Source organism: Thalia democratica, chromosome 2 (genome assembly GCF_965202585.1).
Source record: "Thalia democratica chromosome 2, ktThaDemo2.hap1.1, whole genome shotgun sequence".
Lineage (NCBI taxonomy): Eukaryota > Metazoa > Chordata > Thaliacea > Salpida > Salpidae > Thalia > Thalia democratica.
Window position 1 is genome coordinate 60,000,200 of NC_139166.1, and position 25,923 is coordinate 60,026,122.

Sequence of the window (25,923 nt, forward strand, 5' to 3'; positions counted from 1 at the left end):
AATTATGTCTATACATCATTTCAGCTTTGTTGAAGCTTCAATTTGAGATTCTTGTTTTGTTTAGCCATAAAGCCAAACACACAAACTACAGCTACAAACATAATTAAGCCTACAGCAAGTAGGCTTGCGTTAACATTAACAGTATGACCGGTAATAGCATCAGACTTTGGAGATTTCTTCGCTTCAAAACAAATATAGGATCTTAATTGTGGTACACACATTCGGTTTACATCAATCTGAAGTTTGTTTGTGCAAAATGGATCCAAAACCGCAACAGGGCAATTTCTTGGCATACTGACGGAGTTTTCTTGGTTAAGGCCTCCATGGACTTTTTCGTCAACTTTTTTTTCTTCGGTTTTCTTGGTACAAATTACCATGTGTCTTTTCATCAAACTTAACACTGTTGGTTAAAACTCTTGAAGAGTTATCTCTTGAGATCAATAGTCCGACCCATTTGCTAGCCGAGAATCTCTGGTACTCACATGAATTGATCGCTTCCATAACAGCGTCGAAGTCAGATTTCTCTGTAAATGGGGCGAGTATCGCGCCAACTTCGGTGCAACGCTCTTGCGCAACACAAGTCCCTTTTACAAGATTAGAAGGGTCAATATTTGGAATCGTGTACTTTCCCTTTTCAGTTTCAACAACGAGCTTATCTTCTGTGCAAGATGATACAACCATTGTTACGTCTAAAAAAAACATAAGCTGTTATTGTACTTTAAAAACTAATCTTAATTTATTTTTTAGAAAGATTTTTGAAAACAATGGAAAACTCGCTGAAAAATTCCTTTTTGGTTAAGTATTTTGATAATGACAGCGTTTTATCTTAAAATATTAAAGTTATTGATTTTAGTTTTGACTTTAATAAGTTATGGCTTTTGTAAGTTGATTGGTATAAAACTTCAAGTTCAATTATTATAAAGGATGTTAAAAAAAGAACTATTGTAGGCAAAATTAACACTAACCTGATTGTTTTTTAAATAAAAAAACATCTTTTAATTGGTGTAATAAAAATACTTAAAATTTATAGTTTAATCACTATTCTACTATGATACTGATGGTTTTATATTTTAAATAAAATTTGTTTTGTGTTCAGTAAAGTACTGAACACAACTAAGGTTTTTATACATTTAGTACAAATATAAGTAAATATTTTTAATTTTTTTCAATGACCACCTGAGGTTTTGAACCAGAAGTTTTTGAAAGTTATTTTTAGAGCTCGAAGTTACCGGATATTTTCTAAGTACAAGCTATTATAATTTAAGACATTAAATATTTATTGATTTTAGCAATAACGTAACAAATAAGTAAGCCTACTTAAAATCTTAAAAGACACTTTATAACTTTTAAAATGAGTTTATTAGTTGTTTGAATTAAGTTTAACTACGTAAGGTATCAAAACGTTAGAAATGAACACAATAAAAATGTAATATATAGTTTAAAATTATATATTACTTAGCTTATCTTAAGCTTTTGATGGCAAAATAAAACAACAACTTCGATTATTAAATAAAAAGTTTTAAAAGATGTACCAGCCAGCTAAAGAGTTTGAAAAAGTAAGTGAGAAACTATTTTACTAAGAGAATTATAAATCAGCTATTGCTAATCTAAAAATGGTTTATAAATTCAAAAAAGTTTACGTGTACCTAGCAACTAGCATATTTAACTTTAAATCTTTCAAAAACTAAATTAACGCTAAAACATATAATAATTTATACTTAATTTTCATGCTAAAAGCAAAGTTTTTCTTGGAATTTACAACTAAAAGTTTAAAATTATATTTTACATTTTAGATGCATGTACTAGTAAGTTTCTTAGGTTTTGCTTACTCCATTGTAACTTTTATACTTTTTAGGTTGCTTATAACACAGTGAAGCTACTTAACTAAGTTGTTATTTACTCATTACTTGTTGTTTTGTTACTAAGATACTACAACAAACTGCAATTGAAATGTTAAAACATCTTTAAAACAGATTAAAGCTGTTTTAGGTTTAATCTTTTTTTAATCAACTAAGTTTAATGTAATACAACTCACAGTTTTATTTTTATTATAACGTTTAAGCTTAATATAAAATAGTTTAATTCTATTACTTAACCTCTACTACTTTTTATAGTAAAAAGATATAATGTAAATCTGATTGTGTAATAAGTACTTTTGTGCAAATCTTTTTATTAATATTTCAACTTCTTTTAGTTTATTGTATTAGGCCAAGTTTTTTTTATGCAAACTGTTAAATGGTATGTTGACAATTTTGGAATTTAGTTTTACTTTAATGCATGGGTACAACAAAAAACTATAACCTTACTTAAAATAAGTTACCTTACTTTATTTAATAATAGAGAAACGCAACAATTATATGGCACTAATTATTGTAAAATTATTTGCTACGAAAACAAAATAGTTATTTAAAAATAAATTCATAGCTTAATAATATAAAAAGTGATAACTGATTTTCAGTATTCTTTCTAAAATGCTCAAGAATATAAACTGACATCAAAAAGTTAATTTAGCCTGACGCGTAAGAACCCTAATATTATGTAGCCTAAAAAGTAGCTTTTGTTTACAGTAAATACAATAATAATTGTATATAAGAACAAATATATCTAGTTTTTTTTTTCGGATCTAGTATTGTCACAGTGATTGTTTTTAACATTTTGCTGTAAAGCTAATTATTTTATACAACAAACAGCTTCATTAAAACTGATTACGATTGTGTCAGTGCTACTTGCACCAATTTTCAAAGCAAAATAAAGTAAGTAAGGTTTAAACTTAACTTTAATCTGCTTTTACAAATGGTGCAAATAGCACTGAAACAATTATAAGCAGTTTAAGAGAAAATTATTATATATCTATATTAGGTAATTTTAACTACGGCAATCTTTGAGTTTTCAAATAGAAATTTTTACACGTGTTAAATACCACAAAAACAGTCAGTGCAAAATTTAAGAAGATCTGAAGAAAGTTTAACCTTGGCAGAATTCGATTTTATAAAACCATCCTAATGCAAACATATACAAATTGGTAAATATTCTAAGGTTATTTCAAAATTTCTCAAAATCAAAGTTTTTTCAGCCTTAATTGTCAAGTTCCTGGTTTTTCCAGAACTCCAAGCAATCCTGAATTTCTGACTCCTGAGTATAGTTTTATTATTACAAAAATACTTAATATAAAAACTAGATATAAACAGTAAAAAGTTTATCATAATTCTTTATTGATATTTGTTTCAAAAAAGTAATAAACATAAATCGACTATAAAAGTGTTTGAAAATAAACTTGAAATAAAAGTTGATTGACTTACATCATGTTTTTACTAACAACTTTTGATAAAAACTTGCTTGACGCACAAACAAATATATTTTTAAGTAGTATACCTTTTGAAGAAAGTTAATAAAGTCTCAATTAGTCTAAAAAAAGTCTACCTTATTTATCACTAGTAAGCAAAATTTCATGAATTAAATTAAAATTTCGCGTTCACTTTGACTACTTGAGTAACTTTCAAAAGTAGCTGTGGGTGCAGGGTAGGGGTTTTTATTTTGGCAAAAATCAATTATTCTAATATTTTCTAAAAAGGAGAAACTAGCTGTAGTGTTTTATTAGAATTATAAACACTGTTATCACTTTCTTACTTTATTTTTATTACCAGACTAAGATAAAAAGACATATGTTGAGTTTTTCCTTGGTCTTTCAGTTACATAAATCATTCTAAAGTATATTAAAAAATATAGAACAAACCTAGTAGAGTTATTGAACTGATGTCTATATGTTCTCAAACTTTCAGGAAATGTTCCTTGCAATATTTAGAAAATTCAGTAGGAACAAAAAAAAAAAAATTATAACAAAATAATAAAAATAAACTGTTTTTTTTTTAAATGAAATTTTGATTTGTAATTTTGTTAAAACTCTTTCCGACAGAACTTTCTAAATGTATCAAGGAACACTTCCTGAAATTTTGAAGCAGTTATCTCAAAAAACGTAGGAGAAGATAGATTTTTAGCGAAATAGTCTAGTTTTGACATTTTAGTTTGCACCTCCCATAAGGAACCTATTGTGACCTCCAACTTTGACCTGTTATATCTCAAAAATTATTTTGAATATTAAAAATCTTTTTAAAAGCATCTTGTAGCTTAGCTAAAACTCTAAAAACAAGATCAAGTTATGAAAAAGTGTTTAATCCCCCTATGCCCCTAACAAACCTAACCCAAGGAAATATACAATACATATTTTGAAACAAAATAAACTACACCATTTTTGATTATTACCCAGCTACCTGCACCTTAATTTTGAATAAACTAATATTTAAAAGTTTGGACAAGATTTTCAAAATTTGTTGCACACATACAAACTACTCACGCTAGTCTGACTCAAGCTAGTTTAGATGTTTTAATACATTACACTAGTTTTATTGCTTTAACTTTTTCTCCTGAAAATGTGTGATCTGATGGTGTAGGGGTCCTGATGATGGTATTGAAAACTCTCTTTGTTGAAAGTTACAAGACTGAAACCTACGACCAACCCATATTCAAAAAAAAAAGTGTTTTTATGAGATTTAAAAAAGGTCGGACATTTAAAAACCAACAATAAATTCAAAAAACCTAGATATTTTTTATAAAACCTATGGCAACCCTTTATAAACCTAGAATACTTTATTTAAAAAGAAATCATAACATAAATAATTGTTTGACTTTATTAAGGTTTTTCTATTATAATTGAATTATTATTCAATAATAAATAGTTTTAATTTTATTTAGATGTATTATAGTTATGAAAAAATTTAATTATAACTTTATAAAAAGAAACTTTATAATAAATTTGTATTGTTATAATTATTTAAGTTAAACTAGGATTTCCCAAACTCATTTCTATTTTAGCCTTAAGACAGAAGTTTCTAAAATGGTCACCCCTTTATTAAATATTGCCCCTATGCTAGTTAATGACCCACTTCCTTTTTCGGCCTCACTGATTGTTGCCCCTGATAGCCATAACTGCCCATATGTGGTCACATCACCCAATTTAAAATACCCTGTTCTAAGCACTTAAAAACTTTTTTTTATTTTACTTGTTTAGTATAAACTTTTATGTTTAGATCTCATCTCAGGGTGAACTAAGAAATAGAAATTTCTACTTACTAAAATCACCAAAAAGAGAGCAATACTGACTTGTTTTGGAAACCCTGAATTAAACTAATTTGTGTTTTATACTTCGTTGCTAGCTTACTTTTCTTTTTAAAATTATTAGCTATTGTGGTATCATTTAAGTGGTTGAATTATATCAAGTTATCATTTGCTGTATATGATATTCATTGAGTTATAACTTAAATAAATAAGTTCATTTATTCAACAACATAGGGGGTTTAGTACACTTAGTTTTTAGTTTTAGTTATATAATTACTAAAATAACATTATTTTTGTTGAAATTAAAAACTACTTTTGAAGTATAACCCATTAAAGTTTTGATAGTTTCATTAGTTCCTAAGGAAGGCAAAAAACTTAACCAGAAATATATTTTCAAATTTGAGATCTCTAGCTCAAATAAAAATTGGTTTTAAATTTTGTAGAAAACTGAAAATAAAAAAATGATGTCCATAGTTTTCTATGGGAAATTTTTTTCAAAAGTTACTCCTCTCCAAAAGGTATTACAAGGTTGCCACACACTCAGGAAACTCATGGAAACTCAGGACAGTTGTCGTTTTTTCTAAAAGTTTCAAGACTTTTTAAAAAATCTAAGGGAAATTTTTTTCAGGATCTAGAATGAGATTTAGTTAGTCCACCTTCAATATTTTGTTCAATATAGTTAGTTTTGTTTATTTTTAAGTGCTATTTAGAGATTTTTTAGCCTTGCGGCTAGTTCTTTAATATTCTTAAAATTAACATTGTATTTTTTTGATAAATGATAAAGTTTTTAAAGATTTGAAAAAAACTCAGGGAAACTCAGGGAAGTTTGAGGTTACTCAGGGAAGATTTTTTGACTCAAAGAGTGGCAACCCCAGTATCAAAAAAAAAAGATTCTATATAACTGACTAATAGTTTATATTTTAAACTATCTTTTAAGAGCCAATAATAATTTTGTAAAAAGAAATGTTTAATTCCTATCCCTTAATTCAGGTTTTCCTAAAGACCTCTTTAAAGAAGTTAAAAAAGCAATTGCACCTTCCAACAAGATTTATCAAAAAGCTACCATTAAAAACTCCTTAAAGCGATTTTTTGCTCTTCATCATCAACTCCAGAATATCTAGTGTAAGTTTCAAATTATGGCCTCAGGGCTCCCCCTTTTACGGTTGTGGCTCACTAAATTTCCATTTTTTTCTATAATATCTAAGTTTCAAATTTTGACCTTGTGGCACCTTTACTGCTCAGCCCCCCTTTTAGGAAGATTTGCCTTAAGTTTAGCTTGAAATTTTCAAATGAGGTTGTTTACTTAAAAAGCATAGACATTCTCTTGTAATGTAACTAAAATAGATTTTTAGTTTTTTGATTTCAATTATTAATTAAGGGCATAGGGGGGGAAACACCCTTTTTTGGTTTTTTATCTTATTTTATATAGTTTTTACTAAGCTACAAGATAATTTTTACAGATTTAAAAATTCAAAATAATTTTTGAGATATAGCCGGTCAAAGTTAGAGGCAACAATAAGTTCCTTTTGGGAGGCACAAACTAAAATGGCAAATAACTAGAAATCACTAAAAATCTATCTTCTCCTACGTTTTTTGAGATAACTACCTTAAATTTTCAGGAAATGTTCCTTGCATTATTTAGAAAATTCTGTCGGAACAAAATTAAAAAAAATAAAAAAAATAAAAAACTTATAACAAAAAAACTAAAAAAAAAACTTTTTTTGTATATTTCTTATATAAAATTTTTATTTTTTAATTTTTTAAAGATTCCTTTCAACACAATTTTACAAATATATAAAGGAACATTTCTTAAAAATTTGAGGTAATTATCTCAAAAAACATAGGAGAAGATAGATTTTTAGTGAAATAGTCTATTTTTGTTGTTTTAGTTTGCACCTCTCATAAGGAACCTATTGTTGCCTCAGACTCTGACCGGCTATATCTCAAAAGTTTTTTTTGAATTTTAAAATCTGTAAAAAGCATCTTGTAACTAAGTAAAAACTATACAAAATAAGATAAAAAACAAAAAAAGGGTGTTTTCTCCCCTATGCCCTTAAAGGTTTGAGAAATTAAAAAAAAAGGCATTCTAAATATATATAGATTTGTTAGTATTAGATTTATTAGTTATTTATTAAATATTACATTGTATATATTTATTTGGGTAGATGTCTAAATTGCACAAGTGTACAAAATAGCACAAGGGGACAAAATTGCACAAGTGCACAAAATTGCACAAAGATATTTTTGCACAAAGACACTTTTGCATGAGCAGACTTTTGTAAGGGTTAATTATTTTTATATTTTTATTAATTTTATTATTTTTTTTCTGTTTATTTTTTATATATTTTTTGTATTTTTTACTCTCGTTCAAAAATTTAACTCGTGCAATTTTGTTCTTGTGCAATTTTATCTTTGTGCAATTTAGACTTGTTATCATTTATTTAGCATGAAAAAAGCTTTCTTTTTAGATAAATAAGGTATTTAAAAAAATCAATTATTTTTAATTTAAATAAAATTGGATATTTCTTTAGTAAAATATGGAGAATTTCAAACATGATGAACTTGAAAGTTAGTTTGAATTTTTTTTAATATAATCATGTTTTTAACGCCTTTTTAAATAACTCCTTTAAAAGGATTTCCTGATACAAAACAGGTTTGAATTTGCTTTTTACGAATAGAAAATTTACAATTATTTGCATGTAGGTTTAAACCAAGCTGATCTTCTTCTGTCGGGCTTGAAACAGCTGATTGAGAAGCAAAACTCAGTAAATGCGCTGCTAAACAGCAAAGTCAAAAGCTTGCAACTGCAAAACAATGTGTTAGCCATGAAAAATACAAAACTTATGACTAGAGTCGAGTCATTAGAGAAAGAACGCAGGTAAAGTCAGCTTGTTCACCGTTGTTTTTTAATAAATACTAGCTTTCTATAGAGTTTATTTATTTGTTAAATGTTGTTTTTTAATTTTACTTCAATAACCCATTCATACAAGAATTTACTTCATGCTGAATGATTAGTTAAATTATTCAATTAAGCTAAAAAAAAATTTTACTTCAACATTTTTTAAGTAATTGGATACATATGTTTGCTTTTATAAAAAACTTGCTAAAGTTGAAACATCTAACTATATTTAAATAAGCTATTGCATTTTTGATTTATTTCAGGCTATATGTATTATATAAAGAAAATCTAAGTTGTGTAAACAACATGAAGACTTTGATTATACTGTTTCTTTGTTTTCATAAATAGTTTTATTTTGGCTCATATGTATGTTTTATCTATTTTTAGGTTCATTGTAATTAAAACTACTTTTGTATTGTTAATTACCCTTTGCTCACTATTATTACTTTAACATTGAATACCTTTCGAATATATAAAAAATAAAAAGCTTTATTAACTTTTAAGTTTTGTCACAAAGTTTGTAATTAAGTATATTACCAGTAGTTATGGATAAAGTTTTTATTTAATTTATTTATATAAAACTTCTACTTTATATTTCAGTAATACATACTTTATAATTGTATTTTTAAAGAATGTTTAATAAAATCATGGATTAGGTCCCAAGATGAAAACACAGATTCTTCCATTGAAAAGATGCCGCGACTAAATTCTACACCTACTGAGACTAGCAGAAGTCCAAAAGTTTTATGCTCAGAAAGTATAGGTATTCTTGAAACTTGTTTATCAACCTTTAAGAATAATAAGAAATAGCTTAAAATACTACATAAAAAGTAATTTTGTAAATGATCTTAAACAAAATTTTTGGTATAAAACTTAAATTTAGTTTTTATTAAAAATCAAACTAGGTCCTAGTTTGTAAATATGGTTGCTGAATAATAATCTTATAAAGTTTTCTTTAACAGATGTTGCAAAAGATTTACAAAAAGTAGACAACAGTCAAGACTTAAGTCCAAATGATGTGATAGGATTAGGGGTAGAGATGAGCAGGGTTGACACACCTGACAATGTAGGAGATTCTGCCAATCAGATGATACAAATTTCTAAAGAAATGGATAACACCTGTAAGCTGTAGTTCTTTAAATAGTAATCTGAAACAACTATTAGTGTTTAGTACTTTATATATTTATATGTTAAATAAAAACCAATCGTTTAAATAACAGTGAAAAACAATGGTAAGCTGTTTAGTAAAACATTTTATTGATATTATAATTGCTGAATTCTTATTTTAAGTTTCTATGGTAGTTGAAGCAACAAACTTGACCCAAGAACAAGATAAACTTGAAATGGTTGCATTTAGCAAGGAACAGAACAGAAGTAATGACTTGTTGTCAAGTGAAAATAATGTGCACATGTTTGACATTGATTCCTTACAAACTAAAAAACATGATCCAACGCACAATGTTGAAATTATGAATAACAAATTCAGTACATTTAAAGAATCTACAGGTAAGCATTTTAAACTTTTTAGTTTAAATACTAATTAAAAAATACAAATTCATTAACATTTATGTAAATTGTATAGTCATTTTATTTGTATCAAGACAAAAATATTTTTCACCATTTAAGTTTTGTAAAAAGTAAAACCATTTTGTGCTTAAAAAATATAGTAGTTTTAAGAACATATTCACTTTTATCTATAGTTTTTTTTTAGTTTGTTTTTATTAAAAGTAAGTCTTAAACAATTGACTAGTTAAAATTAGTTAAGTATATGTTGTTTTTTTTTTAAAGTTTTTAACTTTTTTTATTTTTATAACTATTTAGATTTAGTGTTAGCTTCATTTACCTCAACAAATACACCAAATTGTAAAAGTTAATATCTACCTATTTTAGTTACAAATGATGCAGCTGTTTATGATGAAGACAATGATTCTCAAGTTAAAAACGGAGATTATCAACAGACTCAATCAACAGAAGTATTTAGCTCTGTGATTACAGGTTAGCTAACTTATTTTTAACTTAAAAAATTTAAACTAATAACATTAGAATAGATATTTTACTGCTAAGTGTAATTACAAAAAATATGATTTTATGTAATAATTTTTTAATGAATTGGACCATCCATGAGTCCATCCATGAATTAAGGGTTGCCATGGGTTAGGCTATGTCAGTTTTTTTTTGGAAAATTGGAAAAAAGTAAGGCCAAGTCAGTTTTTTTTGGGTTCAAAATGACCAAAAGTCAGTACTTTAGGTCAAAATGGCAAATTGTCAGAATTTGTCAGTTTTAATTTACAAAACTCCTAATTTTCAAAGTCTTAAAATGGTAAAAAAATTACAAAAAAGCCTTTAAAGCCAGGCTAAAGTTGCAAGTTTTTCCTAGAAATTTACTTACAAAATCAATAAATTTCAAAGCTTTCAAATGGTAAAATTAAATAAAAAAACTCTTTTATAAAGTCAGACTAAAATTGTAAAATTTTTCTAGAAAAATGTTGAACTATATTACCTTATTTGAACAAGTAGTTGTTGTATGTAATCTTTTTAGTATTATGATCCGTGATAAGGACACTTCCGTAGTTAAACTGTGATATATACACAAAAGTTTGTTTTGTAAAAATTTAGAATCAGACTGTTTTTTGGTCAAGTAAGTTATTAAGATCTGAAGAGTTAGCACTTAGTTTAGTATTTTATGTGACAAGTTGATGTGTATGTTTTACCTCTTTATATAGTTTATTGTAAAAATGTTTGTACTAATAAGAAGTGCGTACTAAAATGCATACTTATGCATACAAATATGTGTACTCAAAATACGTATTTATCAAAATATGCATATTCAGAATGCGTATTTAACCAGAAGTGCGTACTTGAAACTTGTACCTGTGAGGAAGGTAAAAGTAATGCTAAATCGGTCAAAATCTTGAAAATGAAGGCTAAATTTACAAAATTTTTTGTAGCACCCTGTTCTTATATATGTTTTTATAAAGTTTTTTTCAACATAAAGTTTTTTTTAATAAAGTTTGTAATTAGTTTTCAACAAACTATATCATGGTTACATTAAAGTTAAGGTTTCAACAGTTCAAATTGGAAAAAAAAAACTTCAAGAATATTTTTTTCAAAATGATATGTGAGTTTCAAGATAATATACACCATAAAGTATAAAAAATAAGTAAATGATGGTAGAAAAAGAATACTTATTGTATATAAAAAATTATAAATAATAAAAGGAGCCATGTTTTAGTGTGTTTAAAATTTTAAAAGACTAATCTCAATAGTAATTAAAAATTAAAAACAAATAAAAAATCACAAAGATTATTATGGTTAAAAAAAAAATTAAAACAATTAATTCACAATAAATATGAAATGTTGAGCTGTGTTTTGTCTTGTTTTTTCTTTTATAATTATTGTTTACATTTTATAGTTATTTTTTGAAAGCTTAATTATTTAGTTTTAGGTTATGCCTGTAAAAAAAATTTTTTCAAAAATCTGTAAAATAACAATAATAATATTTTTGGTTATTGGAGGGAAAGTATTTTTTTAAGTAGTAATGTTATTTTAGTATATGTTATTTTATTTATATTTACAGTATGTAAAACATTATTACATATATTTGTGTACTTTTTTCATACTATGCTTGTAAATTTTGTCTTACACTTAGGCCTGCTTTCAAACTATTGTAAAATTAAAAAAAGCTGGCTTTGGCTAGTTTACTTGTATATAAACTTAAGATCTTTATAGTTTGATTAAATTGTCACAGAGTATAAATTCTCTTAAACTTATTAAACTTTTTAAATTTATCCCATTGGTAAAAAAAATTGGTGTTCCTTTGAAAAATTCAAGTTTGACTATTTAGTTTTTATTCATTAGAAAGTATTTAGATTTATAATCTGTTGTTTTACACATTATCCGAACAACTTGTCTTGAAATAAAAAAGTTAGTTTAAGCTAACAAAAACTCGAAATGTTTAATTGTTGAAAAAAAAAACTGTGTAATAGTCTTTATAAAAGTATGCATTAAACAATTTGCACCAATTAATAAACCACAGTTGTAAGTATGTGAAAAAAGAAAATGAAACAGTTACTTTTGATTAATTTCTCTGGCTTTAAAAGAAAATAGTTCTCAAGAAGATAACTTGAGAAAACGTTTTATGCATAGCATATTTTTACTTGTTATCTTACTTTATCAAACGTTGTTTTTATTTTTACCATAAAGTGTTCAATTAGTTGTGAAAAAAACATTAAAAAAATTAATTTAAATTGAATGTATGCTTATTTGTTTTACACATCATTGAAGTTTCATTTCACACTAAACTAAATTTTGTGACACGAGCTGAAGCAACAAGACACAAATTACCATATTCAGGCTCTTGCTAGTTTGAAATTTCATGAGGTTTCATAAAAAACCTGGCAAGTTTTTCTTAAAAGTTAAATAAAACTATGCTGATTCACCTTCAATGTTTTATTTATTATCTACCATTTAACTATTGTACTTAAATAGTATTTAAATCAATTACTAGGTTAAGTTTCCTCCTTGCAGCTAGTTCTACTTTGATATAACATTTCAGTTTTTACTGGGGTGCGCAAAAATTAATTTAGCGTTAGAAATCTGCCTCAGCTTATTGTATTCTTACTTGTTCTCATATATTTTTTTGTTTTGTTGAATTGATTTTAGAAGATATCTTTGGTGGTACATTTAGCTTTTCTTAACTTTTTATGCGTTTTAAAAATAAGAGACAGTGTTAATAAGCAGATTTTTGTAAAATTTTGACTCGTAAATTTATACGGTGTTAAATCTAATTCAAAAAGTTACACAGCTCCCATGATATACAAAATGATCTTTTTAATAGTATTACAATCGTGTAAATTAAAATATTTTACAAAAAAGTTTTGAATTTCATAATCAATACCAACTGTTTTGAGACGGTGGCCTGTCGATGGTTGAAAGAAGTTCGGAAAAGTCAACGGAGCCGAACCAGTGCAAAATTTGTTGGAAGGTGTTTGTGAACAAGTACAGTCTGGAAAGGCACTACAGGTTGGCATTAATTTTGTGATTGTATTTTGTAACAGATTTTGATAAACTCGTATCTGTATGGGCTTACAGAATACCCTACTTAATTATTGAATTTAGTCAGAAAAATTAAAATAATAAAACCGATAGTTAAGTAATGTTTGTTGTATTTCCAATTAATTCTCTATGCTTAGCATTAAGTTAAAAATCTGTTACATAAAAGTTTAATTAAAACTTTAGTATTTTTTGTTTGATTTAGAGCATCTAATCAGAGTTTCCAAAAAAAAAAACTGGAAAACCTGGTATTTCGCAAACTAGGCCAATAAAAGACCTTGAGAAAACTTGAATTTGATAAATTCATGAAAAAAAAAACTGAGTTTAAACAAAAACCACTAAAAATATTGGAAAAACATGGAATTTTAAACTATTTTTACATGTAAAGTTACAAAACTTCGATTAGATAAGAAATCTGTCATAAGGACAAAAAAAAATTTGTATCATTTTTGCTTCCAGTATAAAATACTTTTAAAATAGCCTTACAGTATCTGTTCAATGTTGTTATACTACTTATAAGAGCCTTTTTAATTTAAGTTTAATTCTACACTAAAAATATACAAAAACACACGTATTTTAAAAACCTGGAAGAAATTTTCAAAAACCTTTGGAAACCCTGATCTTATACGTGTGAACTTTATTGTGTATAAGTTACAAGCATTTTAAAAGTGTACCTTTAAGAAATTATAATAAACTTTTTTAGGTTTTAAGTCTTACAGACTTACAATATTTTAAGAAGTATTTTTTATCATTTAACATTATGAACCTTGTTTAGGTATGGTTTAAGTTCTTAAATTATTAACTCAATACAGTGTGCATATGCTTGTGTTTTAAATATATATGCGTACATAATACATTGACAGTTTTTAAAGTAAACCGGAATCTACTTGGTATGTACCTTTATATGTGGCAAACATTAGTAATTGACCCTGTCAAATAAAGCATTCAATTTTATTTCATTTTCAAGATAAGCTACGGGATAAACGCAGTGTAAAACAAACTAATCAAGTTTAATTTTTAGAATGAACTACACGAAGGAACAGTATAAACATAGCAAATAAACTAATAGTTATTAATAAGTTAAACCATGGTCTTAAAACCACTTATAGCTACTGTATTGTACATACATTAATGTGCATAAAGATCACTAATTGTGCACAAAAAATTTGTATTTTGGAAAAAATTAAATGACGACTGTTTTGTCCTTTTTATTAGAAAAAGCCAACTATAACATAAATTAACAGTTCCTAGCACGCTGTTTATATATTTAGACTCTAAAAGCATAAAAAGTTGAAGGATTAAAAAAATTTAGTCTACTTTGCTCATAATTCATTAAACAGTAATTTACTGTGCATAGATTTTATAAAGTATGAAGACAATTTAGTAAACCAACAAAATCTGACCATCTGACATATATCACGCCGGAATAAAGCCTCCTAAACTTTATCATTATATTTTAAATATTTAATATGTAAACAACGCGTGAAGATCCCACAATTTGTGTTGTGTAACCTTTTTTAAACAAAAAGACCGAAAAAATGTCATCTGAAATATTTTTTGCGCATGGCAGAGAAATTTCCACGCACGCCGCTTCATGCCACATGAAGACCACCGAGTCAAGCGAAACCGTATACACAGGGTTGCCAAAAAAACCTGGAGCTTGACAACTTAGGCTAAAAAAACCTGCAAAGTGCCAAAAACACCCTGAAACAAGTAACTTTGAAAACCTAGAAAAAATTTGCCAAAAACTTTCGACGACAACCAAATACACAGCAAAAAACTTCAGGTGGCACGCGGGAATGAAGCCTCACTCGTGCAAGGTGTGCGGCAAGCAGTTCTCGCAGAAAAACCACATGCTCAGGCACGAGGAGAGCCACGCGGCGCGGAGGGTCAAGTACCAGAAGTACCACGAGTGCGGCAAGTGCGGCAAGACGTTCCAGTCCTCCGCCAACCTCACAAAGCACAAGAAAACTCACGCGGGTGACTTACATGATTTTATTGTTGTTGTATGAATCTTTCTCGTCGTTTTTTAGTGTTGTTTGTTTAATTGTAGCAAAACATTACTTGTTGATGGGTTCGTTCTAAAATCAACATTTAAAAGTTTGAATTTTGGCACACTAAAATTTTCATTGTGTTTTCTTGAGGTATGTACCGACCTCAGAAAGCACCAGAATGTTTATTTGGGTGAGCGTTTTAGTGTTTAAAAATATCTTAATATTACAGTATTGACTTGTATTTTTAAGTATTTCGTCTTTTGCAAAGTATTGCTTGTTAAAGATTCATTCTGAAATCACTTTTAAGAAGTTAGAGAGTTGGTACTTTAAAATTTTGTTCTAGTCTTACTTTTGATTGACTTAAATATGTGTATATTTATTTATTATTTATTTTAATTTGTTTTAGTGTTTTATTTTTACTTTTTAAACTGAGAGTTATACCAACACATTGTAAATAAATTAAAAAAAAATGTTTTTATTAGTTTTGATAGTACTGTGCTGTGAATTAGATAAATAAACTTATAGAAGATAAATATACTAAAAAAATATATTTATTTTTATAACCAAAAAACTTTCAATTTGTTTTATAGTACTTTGAAATTAAATGAAAAGTAGTTACATTAACAAACACGCAACTTTATATAAAAAAACAATTTGTAACAGAAGATGACAAAAACGAGCCTGAAAATGCAAATAAAAGTAACACCAGCTCTGAAGAGACAAATTCACATTCACTTGGCTCTTTTGCATTGTGTGAGTTTTTGCTTGCTGTTAGACTCAGTTACTGAATGTCTAAAGATAGCATTTTTTTGTCATGTTGCTACAACTTTCGAATGCAAGGTTTTGATAAGTACAAGTTTAGCATGCATACAGTAGTTTCACTAAAAACTCTCCACCGTTGTTTGGTTGTTTCTAACAATGTTTCCACCATTACCAAGGCATTTTTTAACCTTTAATTCAAACATAAACGGATTTTGTAATCAGCGCATCTGTATACTCTTGCAATTCGTCCAAACCATTTCCTGTCAAAATAATTTCCCACGCAGTACGTAAACTTAATTCATATACTTAATTGATAAAAAAGCTTTGATTTCATTAAAAAAAAACTTTTTTTAAAAACTTTATTTGAAAAAATAATAAACCTTTATTCTTCAATCACTATTCAATTGAAGGTGATAAAATATGATTTTAAGTTTTGTTATCGAAACAATCTTTCACTCAAACGATATTTTCAGTTGTTTGTAAAACTTTATAGAATACTATTTTTCTTAAATATATATAGCTTGTGATCATAAAAGTACAGAGTGTTGTAATAAATTATTGAAGTCGAAACTGAAGAACTGCCGCCTGCATGTTCTTAATAACTAGACTCTTACCACCAGTATAAAATTCGATTGTACGACTAAACAATAAACCAAATTTTATACTGTACGAGTTATTTTCAAACCAAACAAACTATACCGGTTAAGAGATAAACCGTTGATCGAATGCTACAAGTGAAATTGACGTCCAAAACCCGTTAAAATATTATACTGTTGAAATATAAAATTAAAAAACCTGGCAGCTTGCACAACGACGCCGAAGAAGACGATGGAGTGCCGGGTGTGCGGCAAGCTGTACAGCACCAAGAACTCGCTGTCCAACCACATGAAGCTGCACGACGCGAGCAAGGCGAGGAAGTGTAACGTTTGCTGGAAACTCTTCCCCTCCAAGGTTGTAATTACTACTTGTTTGAGTTTTGCAAGGTGATTTCAAATTTTCATGTTATCTTAATTAGTACGTCGTGTATTTTTTTGTTCAATGTGTTTCAATAAAAAACAGAAATAAACATGTAAGAAGTTTTGATAACCTGGAGAAAATTTTCTAACCATGGTAATATATTTTTTTTGTCTTTAAAACTTTAGTCGTTTAAATCCACATAAGTTTCCACTTTTATTTTAGTTTGCCATCATTTAGGTATTTTATTATTTTTAGTTTTTTAAACAAATACAATTTGTTTCACACCATTTGCATTTGTTTCAAATAAAACAAATATTTAGTAATAAATTTTTAAACCTCCACAATTTATTTTTTTCAATCCGCACAAGTTTGCACTGTCGTTTAAATTTACTAACAGTTCAAATTTAAAAATTACCCCCCCCCCCCCCTTTTGCAGAGCGCGCTGGAGATTCACTACAGGGTGCACACGGGAGAGAAGCCTTACCTGTGCGCCCCCTGCGGTAAGCGGTTCGCCAGAAAGTCCCACTTGCAGCTGCACCAGGACAACTGCAAGGAGTACAACATGATTGAAGGAAGTATGATGGAAGGAAGTTTGTTAGAAGAAAACATATCATGAAGAGGAAACGATGTGAGGGGAAATATCGCGGGTGGAATTAGTGACATCACGTCGGAAGGATTTAATTGAAGTTGTTGCGATTTTTTTTGTTTTCTAAGGAACATTTTGCATTTCTTTCGTTGCTAGCTAGAAAAATGTGTGTAAATATTTATTAGTGTTTTAATAAAAAAAAACATGGTTTTGTATATGTTGTAGTTAAATACACAAAACTATCATGATCAAAATTTTAAGCTTTCAGGTTTGTATTAATGTTTTTAAATTCACTTGATTTAAAATTGTTGTGTCCACTTTTTAAAAATTAACAATTAAATAAACCAATATAAACACCTGAATTTTTATTCATCATCACTTAATTATGATTTTATAACATTCAAATGACTAATTGTGTTTATTAAGTGTTATAAGTTTAAGGTAATTAGTGTATGAAAAGTTTGAACTAGAGTTTGTATGTTTTTAAATTTTTTAGAAAGTTTATGAAACAGACACTGCAGAAATAAATTGTTCTTTATGACTATATTCTAAATGCTAACTAATTCGATTCTTATAGTATTCATACTTTTTTTTGTCTTTGTAAAAGCAGCTAATTCTTATTTTAAATTCCAAAATAAAACTTTAGCTTTAAATACTTTTAGTTCTTATTATTTTAGTACAGTTTATTTTAGTGAAATGTTTTTTTCAGTCGACTTGGCATATCTAGAAAAAATAAAACTGCTTTTGCATTCACCATAACTTATAACTTGCCGCTAATCTTTAAAAAACTGGCTTGCTTATTAATCCAATCTTTATTGGTAAAAGTGTTGCAATTTTAAATAGAAAATATATTAGCCGAATAACTAAATGCAGTCACTTACCATAAACTAAATAGTTTTATAGAAATTACACAAGTAAAACAAGCAGTACTTTTGTTGGTGTTTTTTACTGTTTTTTGTATAAAATGAAACAAAATTTACAAGTTTGTTTTGGGTTTGTTATAAAACTAATTGAGATTTTTTCGAACTTTTATATTTCATCCTCATTAGGTTTATAGTAGTACTTTTTCAAACAATATCTGTCACAGTAAGTAATTTTTCGAAGCACTAGTTGTTGATTTGATTTCTAAAAAAAAAACCATCAAGTTCTGCTCATTAGTGATACAAAAAGTAGACTTTTTTTAGACTAATTAAGTTTTTATTAACTTTCTTCAAAAGGTATACTACTTAAAAATGTTTGTTTGGGCGTCAAGCAAGATTTTATCAAAAGTTGTTAGTAAAAACATGATGTAAGTCAATCAACTTTTATTTCAAGTTTAAGTTTCTTATAAATACTTTTAGAGTCTAGTTGTATTTATTAATCTTTTGAAACAAATATCGATAAAAATTTATGATACACTTTTTACTTTTAAAGCTTGTTTTTATATTTAATATTTTTGTTAAATTGAACTATACTCAGGGTTGCTTAGAATTCTGGAATTAACAGAAAATTGGCTGAAAAAACCTGGAGTTTGAGTAATTTTGAAATAAACCTTGGAAATTTCACCAATTTATACATGTTAAAAAAGAGTTTTGATTTGACACGAAAAATATATCATTAAGTAAAAACTTTTTGTCATCATCAAAAAAATCCTTTATCATAAAACACATTTAAAGCTTTGATACCAGAAGATGTTTTATAAATCTTTAGTATTGGTTATTTCTAGAAATTGATCTTACCCTTATAGTATTAAATTGTTTTTTTAAAATTGTTACAGGGTTGCCACTTTTTATTAGAAAAAAACTATTTTAAGTGACTAAAAACTGTATTGACTGACCTTAAAATTTCTTAAGTAGTCAAGAACTTATTTCAAGTATTTAAAAAATTATATATTGAACAGATAAAAAAATCAACTAACTTTTTAAAGTTTAACAGAAATCAAGTTTTTGAACCAAATTGATTATAAAATATTAAAACTGAAACAACTAAATCTCATCCAAAATTTAAAAAGAAGCAAGTTTGATATTTTCAAAAAACTTTAAAACTAACTTCAGTTTTTAGTAAAATAAGCAAACTGGCTTGCGTTAGTGCAAAATTTTAAACCAGACTGAGTTGCCCTGAGAATTTCGAAAGTTTTATACTGTACAGAGTTTTCTTATGTATATTAAGTATTATGAGTGTGTTGCAACCTTGTGTTACTAGACACTGAATATTGTTTACTTTATGCGTTCCTAATGCGTTTAAAATTAGTTGTAGAGTTAATTAATAAAGATTTTTAACATTTATATAAAAGTTGAACAAGAATAATTAGTTAAGAAAACTAACTAACATTTTAGATATCCTACAGGTTTTATGGTTCCCCTCTTCTTTGTGATTGTTTAATGGAAGGTCCTCATCTCACCTATGTTCGAAAATTTTTAGAAGAATTCACTGTTGTAACATTTTCATTACAACTTGTTTGCTTATTCTAGAGAAGAATTTTTCAGCTATATTGATTTCAGCCTTGAGAATACTAAAATGGTCAATTAGCAGAATAGCTAAGAAAGTAAATTCAAAAAAATCATCAGGACTGAATTTCAATATAATGTTGAACTTGTCGTTTAACAAAACAAATAAAACAAACTTTACCTCTTTTAAACACACTAACTTTTTCGTGCACCCCTAAGATAGTTTCGTACACCCTAAAGTTTTCGTGTACCCTAAAAAAAATTTGTGTACATTAGTATGGACCAGTGTACACCTTAAAGACCACTGTTCTAGAGACATAATAACTAAAATAATTGAAATTTTGCTATGTTACTTCCAAAATTTATTTTTTTCTCATAGAATCTAAATCTTTAACTGATTTTTCTAAAAGCCTATTTATTTTGTTGTTAATGTATTAAAACAACTGTACTAATGCGAAATACGAAGCTATATATAATTTGCAAATAGCACAAAAGCATTAAGTTTTCATTCTCTTAATAAAAACTATCTATACAAAAATTAAATTCTGTGGTAAAGGACTAGGTAATAGAATATTTTATGAGGTTTTCGAAGCATACTTTGAAATTTCAATTCAAAATTTATGTTAAATTAGTTAAACTTTAAGAGCATTAACTTAAACAAAATGAAAAGGAAAAACTTTGAGCTGTAAAAGCATAAATTTATTTTTTGCAAGTCAAATCATACAATTAGCGCTTTCTAAAAAGATTACTAAACTTTTAAAAATATTTCATTTACAAACTCAAATTTAAGTAAAGAGTAAAAAATCTATTTACAGTAAAGTAGTAAACAACTAGTATGTTTAATAAAGAAGTTCCAATTTATTTTTACATAAAAAAAAAACAAAGTGTCTGATATATGAGAATAACAAAGAACTCATAATTTAGTTGTTAACTTAAAGTATGAAGCTTTTAGTGCATTTACAAGAGGAAAAAGTAGCAATTAAAAGCTAATACTTGTTTAGAATTAAAAATAATAATTTAAGAATTTTCAGGATGTATAGAAGGTTTGTGAACTATTGTTAAACTTGGAATTAAAAAAAAAAACACTAGACTTACTAAAATTAAAAAGCTGTAGTTATTTCTTTTAAATAAAATGGTTGAATTAATTATTAAAGATCAGAAAAGCTTACCACTAAGTTTTTAAACTAAATATAGGCTTTAAAAACCATACAAAAAAAATAGTATAAGTTATACCTATTATACCTTACCAAATTATGTTTGGTAGAAATAGCTTTTTGAGTAGGCTGTGTAGAACTACAAATATAAAAATGATTGATCCCTAATTCTATTAGTTACTCTTTACACACTAAAATAAAAGCTTATCTCGCTTTAAAATTATTGTTTGAAATAAATTATTTTATAAAAGACTAATAATAGAATGTAAAACAAAACCATTCAAAAAATATTTTTTGTTATTAAAATATAAAATTTATGAACTAGTTAGAAACACATTTTGTCCATAAATTTTCAAATCGAACAGAAGCTAAAAAAATTGCCGCAGTTTGTAAATAAAGTTAGTCATATAATTTTTCAATGCATTGCATTAAGTATATTTTAACTTTTAAATTTCTTTAAATTAGATTAATTGTTAATTTTTTACATTTTTCTTGATAAATTCATTTTGAAATGTGTTTTTTATATTTTTCAAAACTACTAAGTCTTCTATTAATGTAGCTGTTGAACAGTGTTTAGTAATTATAACAATCAATATTCTGTTAATTATATTTTACAGTATTGTAAATATTAAATTGCACACCAAAAAAAGTCTTGTTTTTTGCCAATTTGATTAATTACAACAAGTTTTTTTTAGCTTTATTTAAAAACTAAGATCAAAACATTAGTAGGCTAGCTACTTCTTTTTACCTACTACATAAAAGAGTTTCGAATATTTAATTTTTTGAATATTGTTTGAAATAAATGATTATATAAAAAAAGTAATAATAACTCATATATAAACAGTTGTAGTTCATTTATTTTTTTATATTTAAATACACTGATAAATTTTATATAGTTAAATACTGAAAGCACATAGTCTTAAAAACTTTTGTTATAATGAATTTGTTTATAAAACAAATTTTCACTTTCTAATAAGAATAAAAAGTGAGGTTCTCAGTCCCAACTAATTTCAGAAAGTATTAATGAAAACTTATAGAGACATTAAGATTTAACTTGAGTTAAAAATTATATATAGAAACATAACGAAATACTATAAAAAACTAACGAAAACACGTAAATGAGCTCAATGCCACTACAAAAACTATTTTTGAACAAAAAAAAAACTATCTTAGTGTTTATTAACAAGCTTTACTTATCTTTACATATATTTTTTACAAAAAAAATATTTGTAGTAGCCTTAATAAGGCCTTAAGATTTTTTACCTGCTTTTAGTGGTTTTTTGTTTAAATTTAGTTTGTAAGTTTTAGCTAAGCCTAATTGTCTTTATATATGATTTTTTTTAGTTTTCAAAAGTTTGTTGTAATTGAGAATTTTATAAATTGAGTAAAACATTGTTTTACAAATAAATTCCTGAATCGACAAATATTTTATTCTTCTCCTTGAATGGAAGTTGAGAAATTTGGTTGCTACTCTTTAAGTAAACTAAAACTGTACATGCACATAGTCTTGTACAACTAGTTTCGTAAAGTATAAGATTTGCAACCGTTATACTTAAGGAAAAAAAAAGCATTTATATAATTTTATTGGTATGATAAAAAAAATCAACGATCAAAACCTTTTATCAAAGAACCTAGTGTATAAAAAAATTTTCGGTCTACGAAAACATCGAGCTACATTCATCGAGCTACACAACATCTATTTACTTTATCTGTTTACATATTGTTTAACATTAAGACCTTGTAGTTTTACAAAATTAAATGTATATGAAGAAGAAAAACACACATTAAAAAAACACAATATGATATTTTACTCAGAATAACCTATCATAAAGAAAAAGTAAATGATATTAGTATATATTTTTCTTTTAACAGTAACTTATACCTATTGACTTGTTTACTTGTTTTGAGTAGTATCTGTACCTATAAATTGAATTAAAATAAAAAAAACCACGCAAGCAAACAGCAAAAAAAGCACTAGAGTTTTTTACCATAATAGTTTTTTTTGTAACAAGAAAATAAAAACAAAACTAAAGTTGTTTCCATTTTATTTTTAGTTTTTTTTACAGTATTTTAACATTTTAAAAGTAGTCATAGACTTTGTAAATCTACCTATAAAAAAAAACTGTTATTGAAACTTTATCAATAAAGTGGTGTACGATTCGACAACCGAAAGGTTTTTTCGTGCACCAGGTCTTTACACCGAACTTTTTGAGCGCATTTTTTATCGTTCAATAAACAATATTTGTATTTAATAGTATTTTTTACAATCTAGACTGGATCAATGCTAATAGAACCCATTAAACATACTTAGTATGGACTATTTCTAGGTGTTGTAGTTATCGGTATAATCCTAAATCATATAAAACTAATATTCTCATTGTAATCAATCTTTACTATAACCACTCAATTGTTCTTTTAAAGAAAAATGTCTTAGATCAAGCTGATACCTAATAAAATGATTCTGATCATTTAAGTCAATAGGAATACCAGTCCACAGTTTACTACACTGATATGCTAAAGAGTTATGACAATGTATGATACAAGTTTGTTAAAGAAAATTACTTTGAGAGACCTTGTTGAATGTGTATGTAGTTTGTCTTTTTCTCGCTTCTAAGTTTTTTTTTAAACTTTCATCATATTTTTTGTAATGAACACATGATGTATTATACATCTAAGATCTCTATAAAAATGCATAAACTTTATTAGGCTAGTTTTATTGCTCTGCCCCAGTACAACAGACCGTACCTAATGTGACTGTGTTAAATATCAAACTCATACTTATTTCTTTAAAAAATACAGGCTTTGATTAGAAAAAACAGCTTGCAACGAACTTTAAACCAAATGGAAAGTATGCAGTCTTGTCTAGTAAAAGTTTTTATACTACGTATTAAAAATTGTAATAAAACGGTATATGGTGACCAATGTTATATTTTTAAATTATATAGATAACTAAAACAAGTTTTACTAGCAACATTTTTACTTAATTATTATGCTTAAGGTTGAAAATAGTAAAAAAAATATTTTAAAACTACACCTTTTTATGCTCAGTGTGATACTTTCCTGATAAAACATCTTAAATGGTAGATGAGTTTAAAAGTTCTAATCCTTTATGATAGAGTCCTAAATTTTTAAAGTATATTACACATTAGAAATATTTTACAAGATAAAGTAAAAATCTTCTCAAATCAGAGGATACAACTTAAAAATCGCAGTTTTAGAATAATAACTACTTAATACTACTATAATATTATGAAATGTTCGCAAACTTTAAAAAAACTTTTTTTTATCCCTAAATGATTTCTCGAAAGTTTGTATGTTATTATGTTTCAAACTGTAAGAAATATAAAGTGTAGTTCGAATTTTTTTTTATTGCAGTAAAAGTATGTTTCAATTTTAACATTAGAATATAAATACCTAGTACAATAAGCGAAGCCTACTCCAAAAACAATGATGTAGTTATTACATTAATCGCAGGCAAATTTTCTTAATAAAAGTTACTTGCGGTTCACACTGTATATTATAAGTTTCTTGTGGGCAAAACTAGTTTTAAAAGAATTAAAATTATGTAGTTTATTTCTAATCTAGACAATAAAAAAAATTCTGTTTATTTAGTTTCTATTGGAATAAAACTTAATTAACAACTGAAGCAGCCTAGAGTGAAACATTGTTTTGATAACCTGTTGAATCAATATTGCTAAAAGAATTATTGAAACAATGTAAAATTATTTATATAAACTAAACTTGTGATGAAATGAGCAATAGTAGAGAACTAATATATAGTATTTTTAATTCAAGGGCCTAATTAGAAGTTTTTTTTTTACCTGAGAATAATAACTAGTAATAAACTTTAGACCAAATAACAACTATGCTGACTTGTCTGGAAAATGTATTGGAATAGTAATAAAACGAAATGACACAGAACAAGGTGAATATTGTTATAAATTTCAATGATATAAATACTAAAATAGATTTGACTTGCAAGATTTTTACTTGACTGTTATACTTTAGTTGAAAACAGTAACATTTTTACTTTAAAAATACAAATGTTCTACGCGAAGTGTGAAACTTTTTAATAAAATATATTAACTAGTTACTGCTTTTTAAAGTTTTGATCCTTTATGATAAAGAAATTTAAGGTATATTAGACATCAAAAACAGTTTACAAAATAAAAAATGCTCAAATCAGAAAGGATACACTTAAAAATATAATTTAGAATAACAACTACATGAACAAGATGTACGAACTATTCGCAAACTTTCTAAATTCCAAACAACTTTGATTTAACCTTAAATGATTACTGTCTTAATGTTATTGTAGTTTTAACTGTACAGTTATAACAGTGCGCTGCTAAAATTATTATTGCACTTCTAAATATGTTATTGCAGTAAAAGTGTGTTTTCATTTTAAACTTTAGAGTATAAATGCTTATGAAAATAAGCGATGACTATTCCAAAAACTTAAAACAATGCTGTAATTATAACAAAAGTCGGCAGGCTTATACTAATTGCGGACAAATTTACTTAATAAAAGCTATTCGCAGGCCACACTGTACAGAAAAAAGTCTTTTATGAAGCGCAGTTATTAAAAAAAATATTTAGTAACAACAAGATAGTACTATTTTAAATTAAAGTTGTTACAATATAAGCAGTAATAGAGCACTGATAAAGAGTAGTTACAATTTTAGAGCCTAACTATAAATACTTTTCTTCCAATCTTATTTTATCGTTTAAGAAAAATAAGTTTTTAGCTGAAAAGCAATATAATTACGTCATAATGATAAAAGCTATGTGAAAAACTATAGAGAAATATTTGTAGAGTAAAACTTGTTTAGCACCACAGAAATTAAAAATAAGCTATATTAATTATGTTAGTTTTTTCTAAATCTTACTTTACACCGAACTTTAACAAAATACAATTTTTTAGATAGTTTAAGTAGAAAAAGTTCAAATCATGTATTCAAAGCTGTTCTGGAACCTACTT

The 25,923-nt window shown here is 26.5% G+C and overlaps 1 protein-coding gene across 2 annotated transcripts; it reads left to right on the forward strand.

Moving 5' to 3' along the window:
• The first annotated feature begins 7,579 nt into the window (after positions 1 to 7,579).
• LOC145829737 (uncharacterized) lies at positions 7,580 to 17,709 on the forward strand. Of its 2 annotated transcripts, none has more exons than XM_082937606.1 (11): positions 7,580 to 7,680; positions 7,816 to 7,990; positions 8,668 to 8,774; positions 8,974 to 9,132; positions 9,314 to 9,517; positions 9,902 to 10,006; positions 12,922 to 13,033; positions 14,850 to 15,043; positions 15,721 to 15,810; positions 16,622 to 16,770; positions 17,213 to 17,709. In XM_082937606.1, exons 1-11 carry the CDS (start codon positions 7,650 to 7,652, stop codon positions 17,390 to 17,392), a joined length of 1,506 nt encoding a protein of 501 aa, XP_082793732.1. In that variant the 5' UTR covers positions 7,580 to 7,649; the 3' UTR covers positions 17,393 to 17,709. The 2 variants fall into 2 exon arrangements, with proteins under 2 accessions (XP_082793732.1, XP_082793733.1); XM_082937607.1 differs by having other exon boundaries at positions 15,724 to 15,810.
• Positions 17,710 to 25,923: the final 8,214 nt, after the last annotated feature.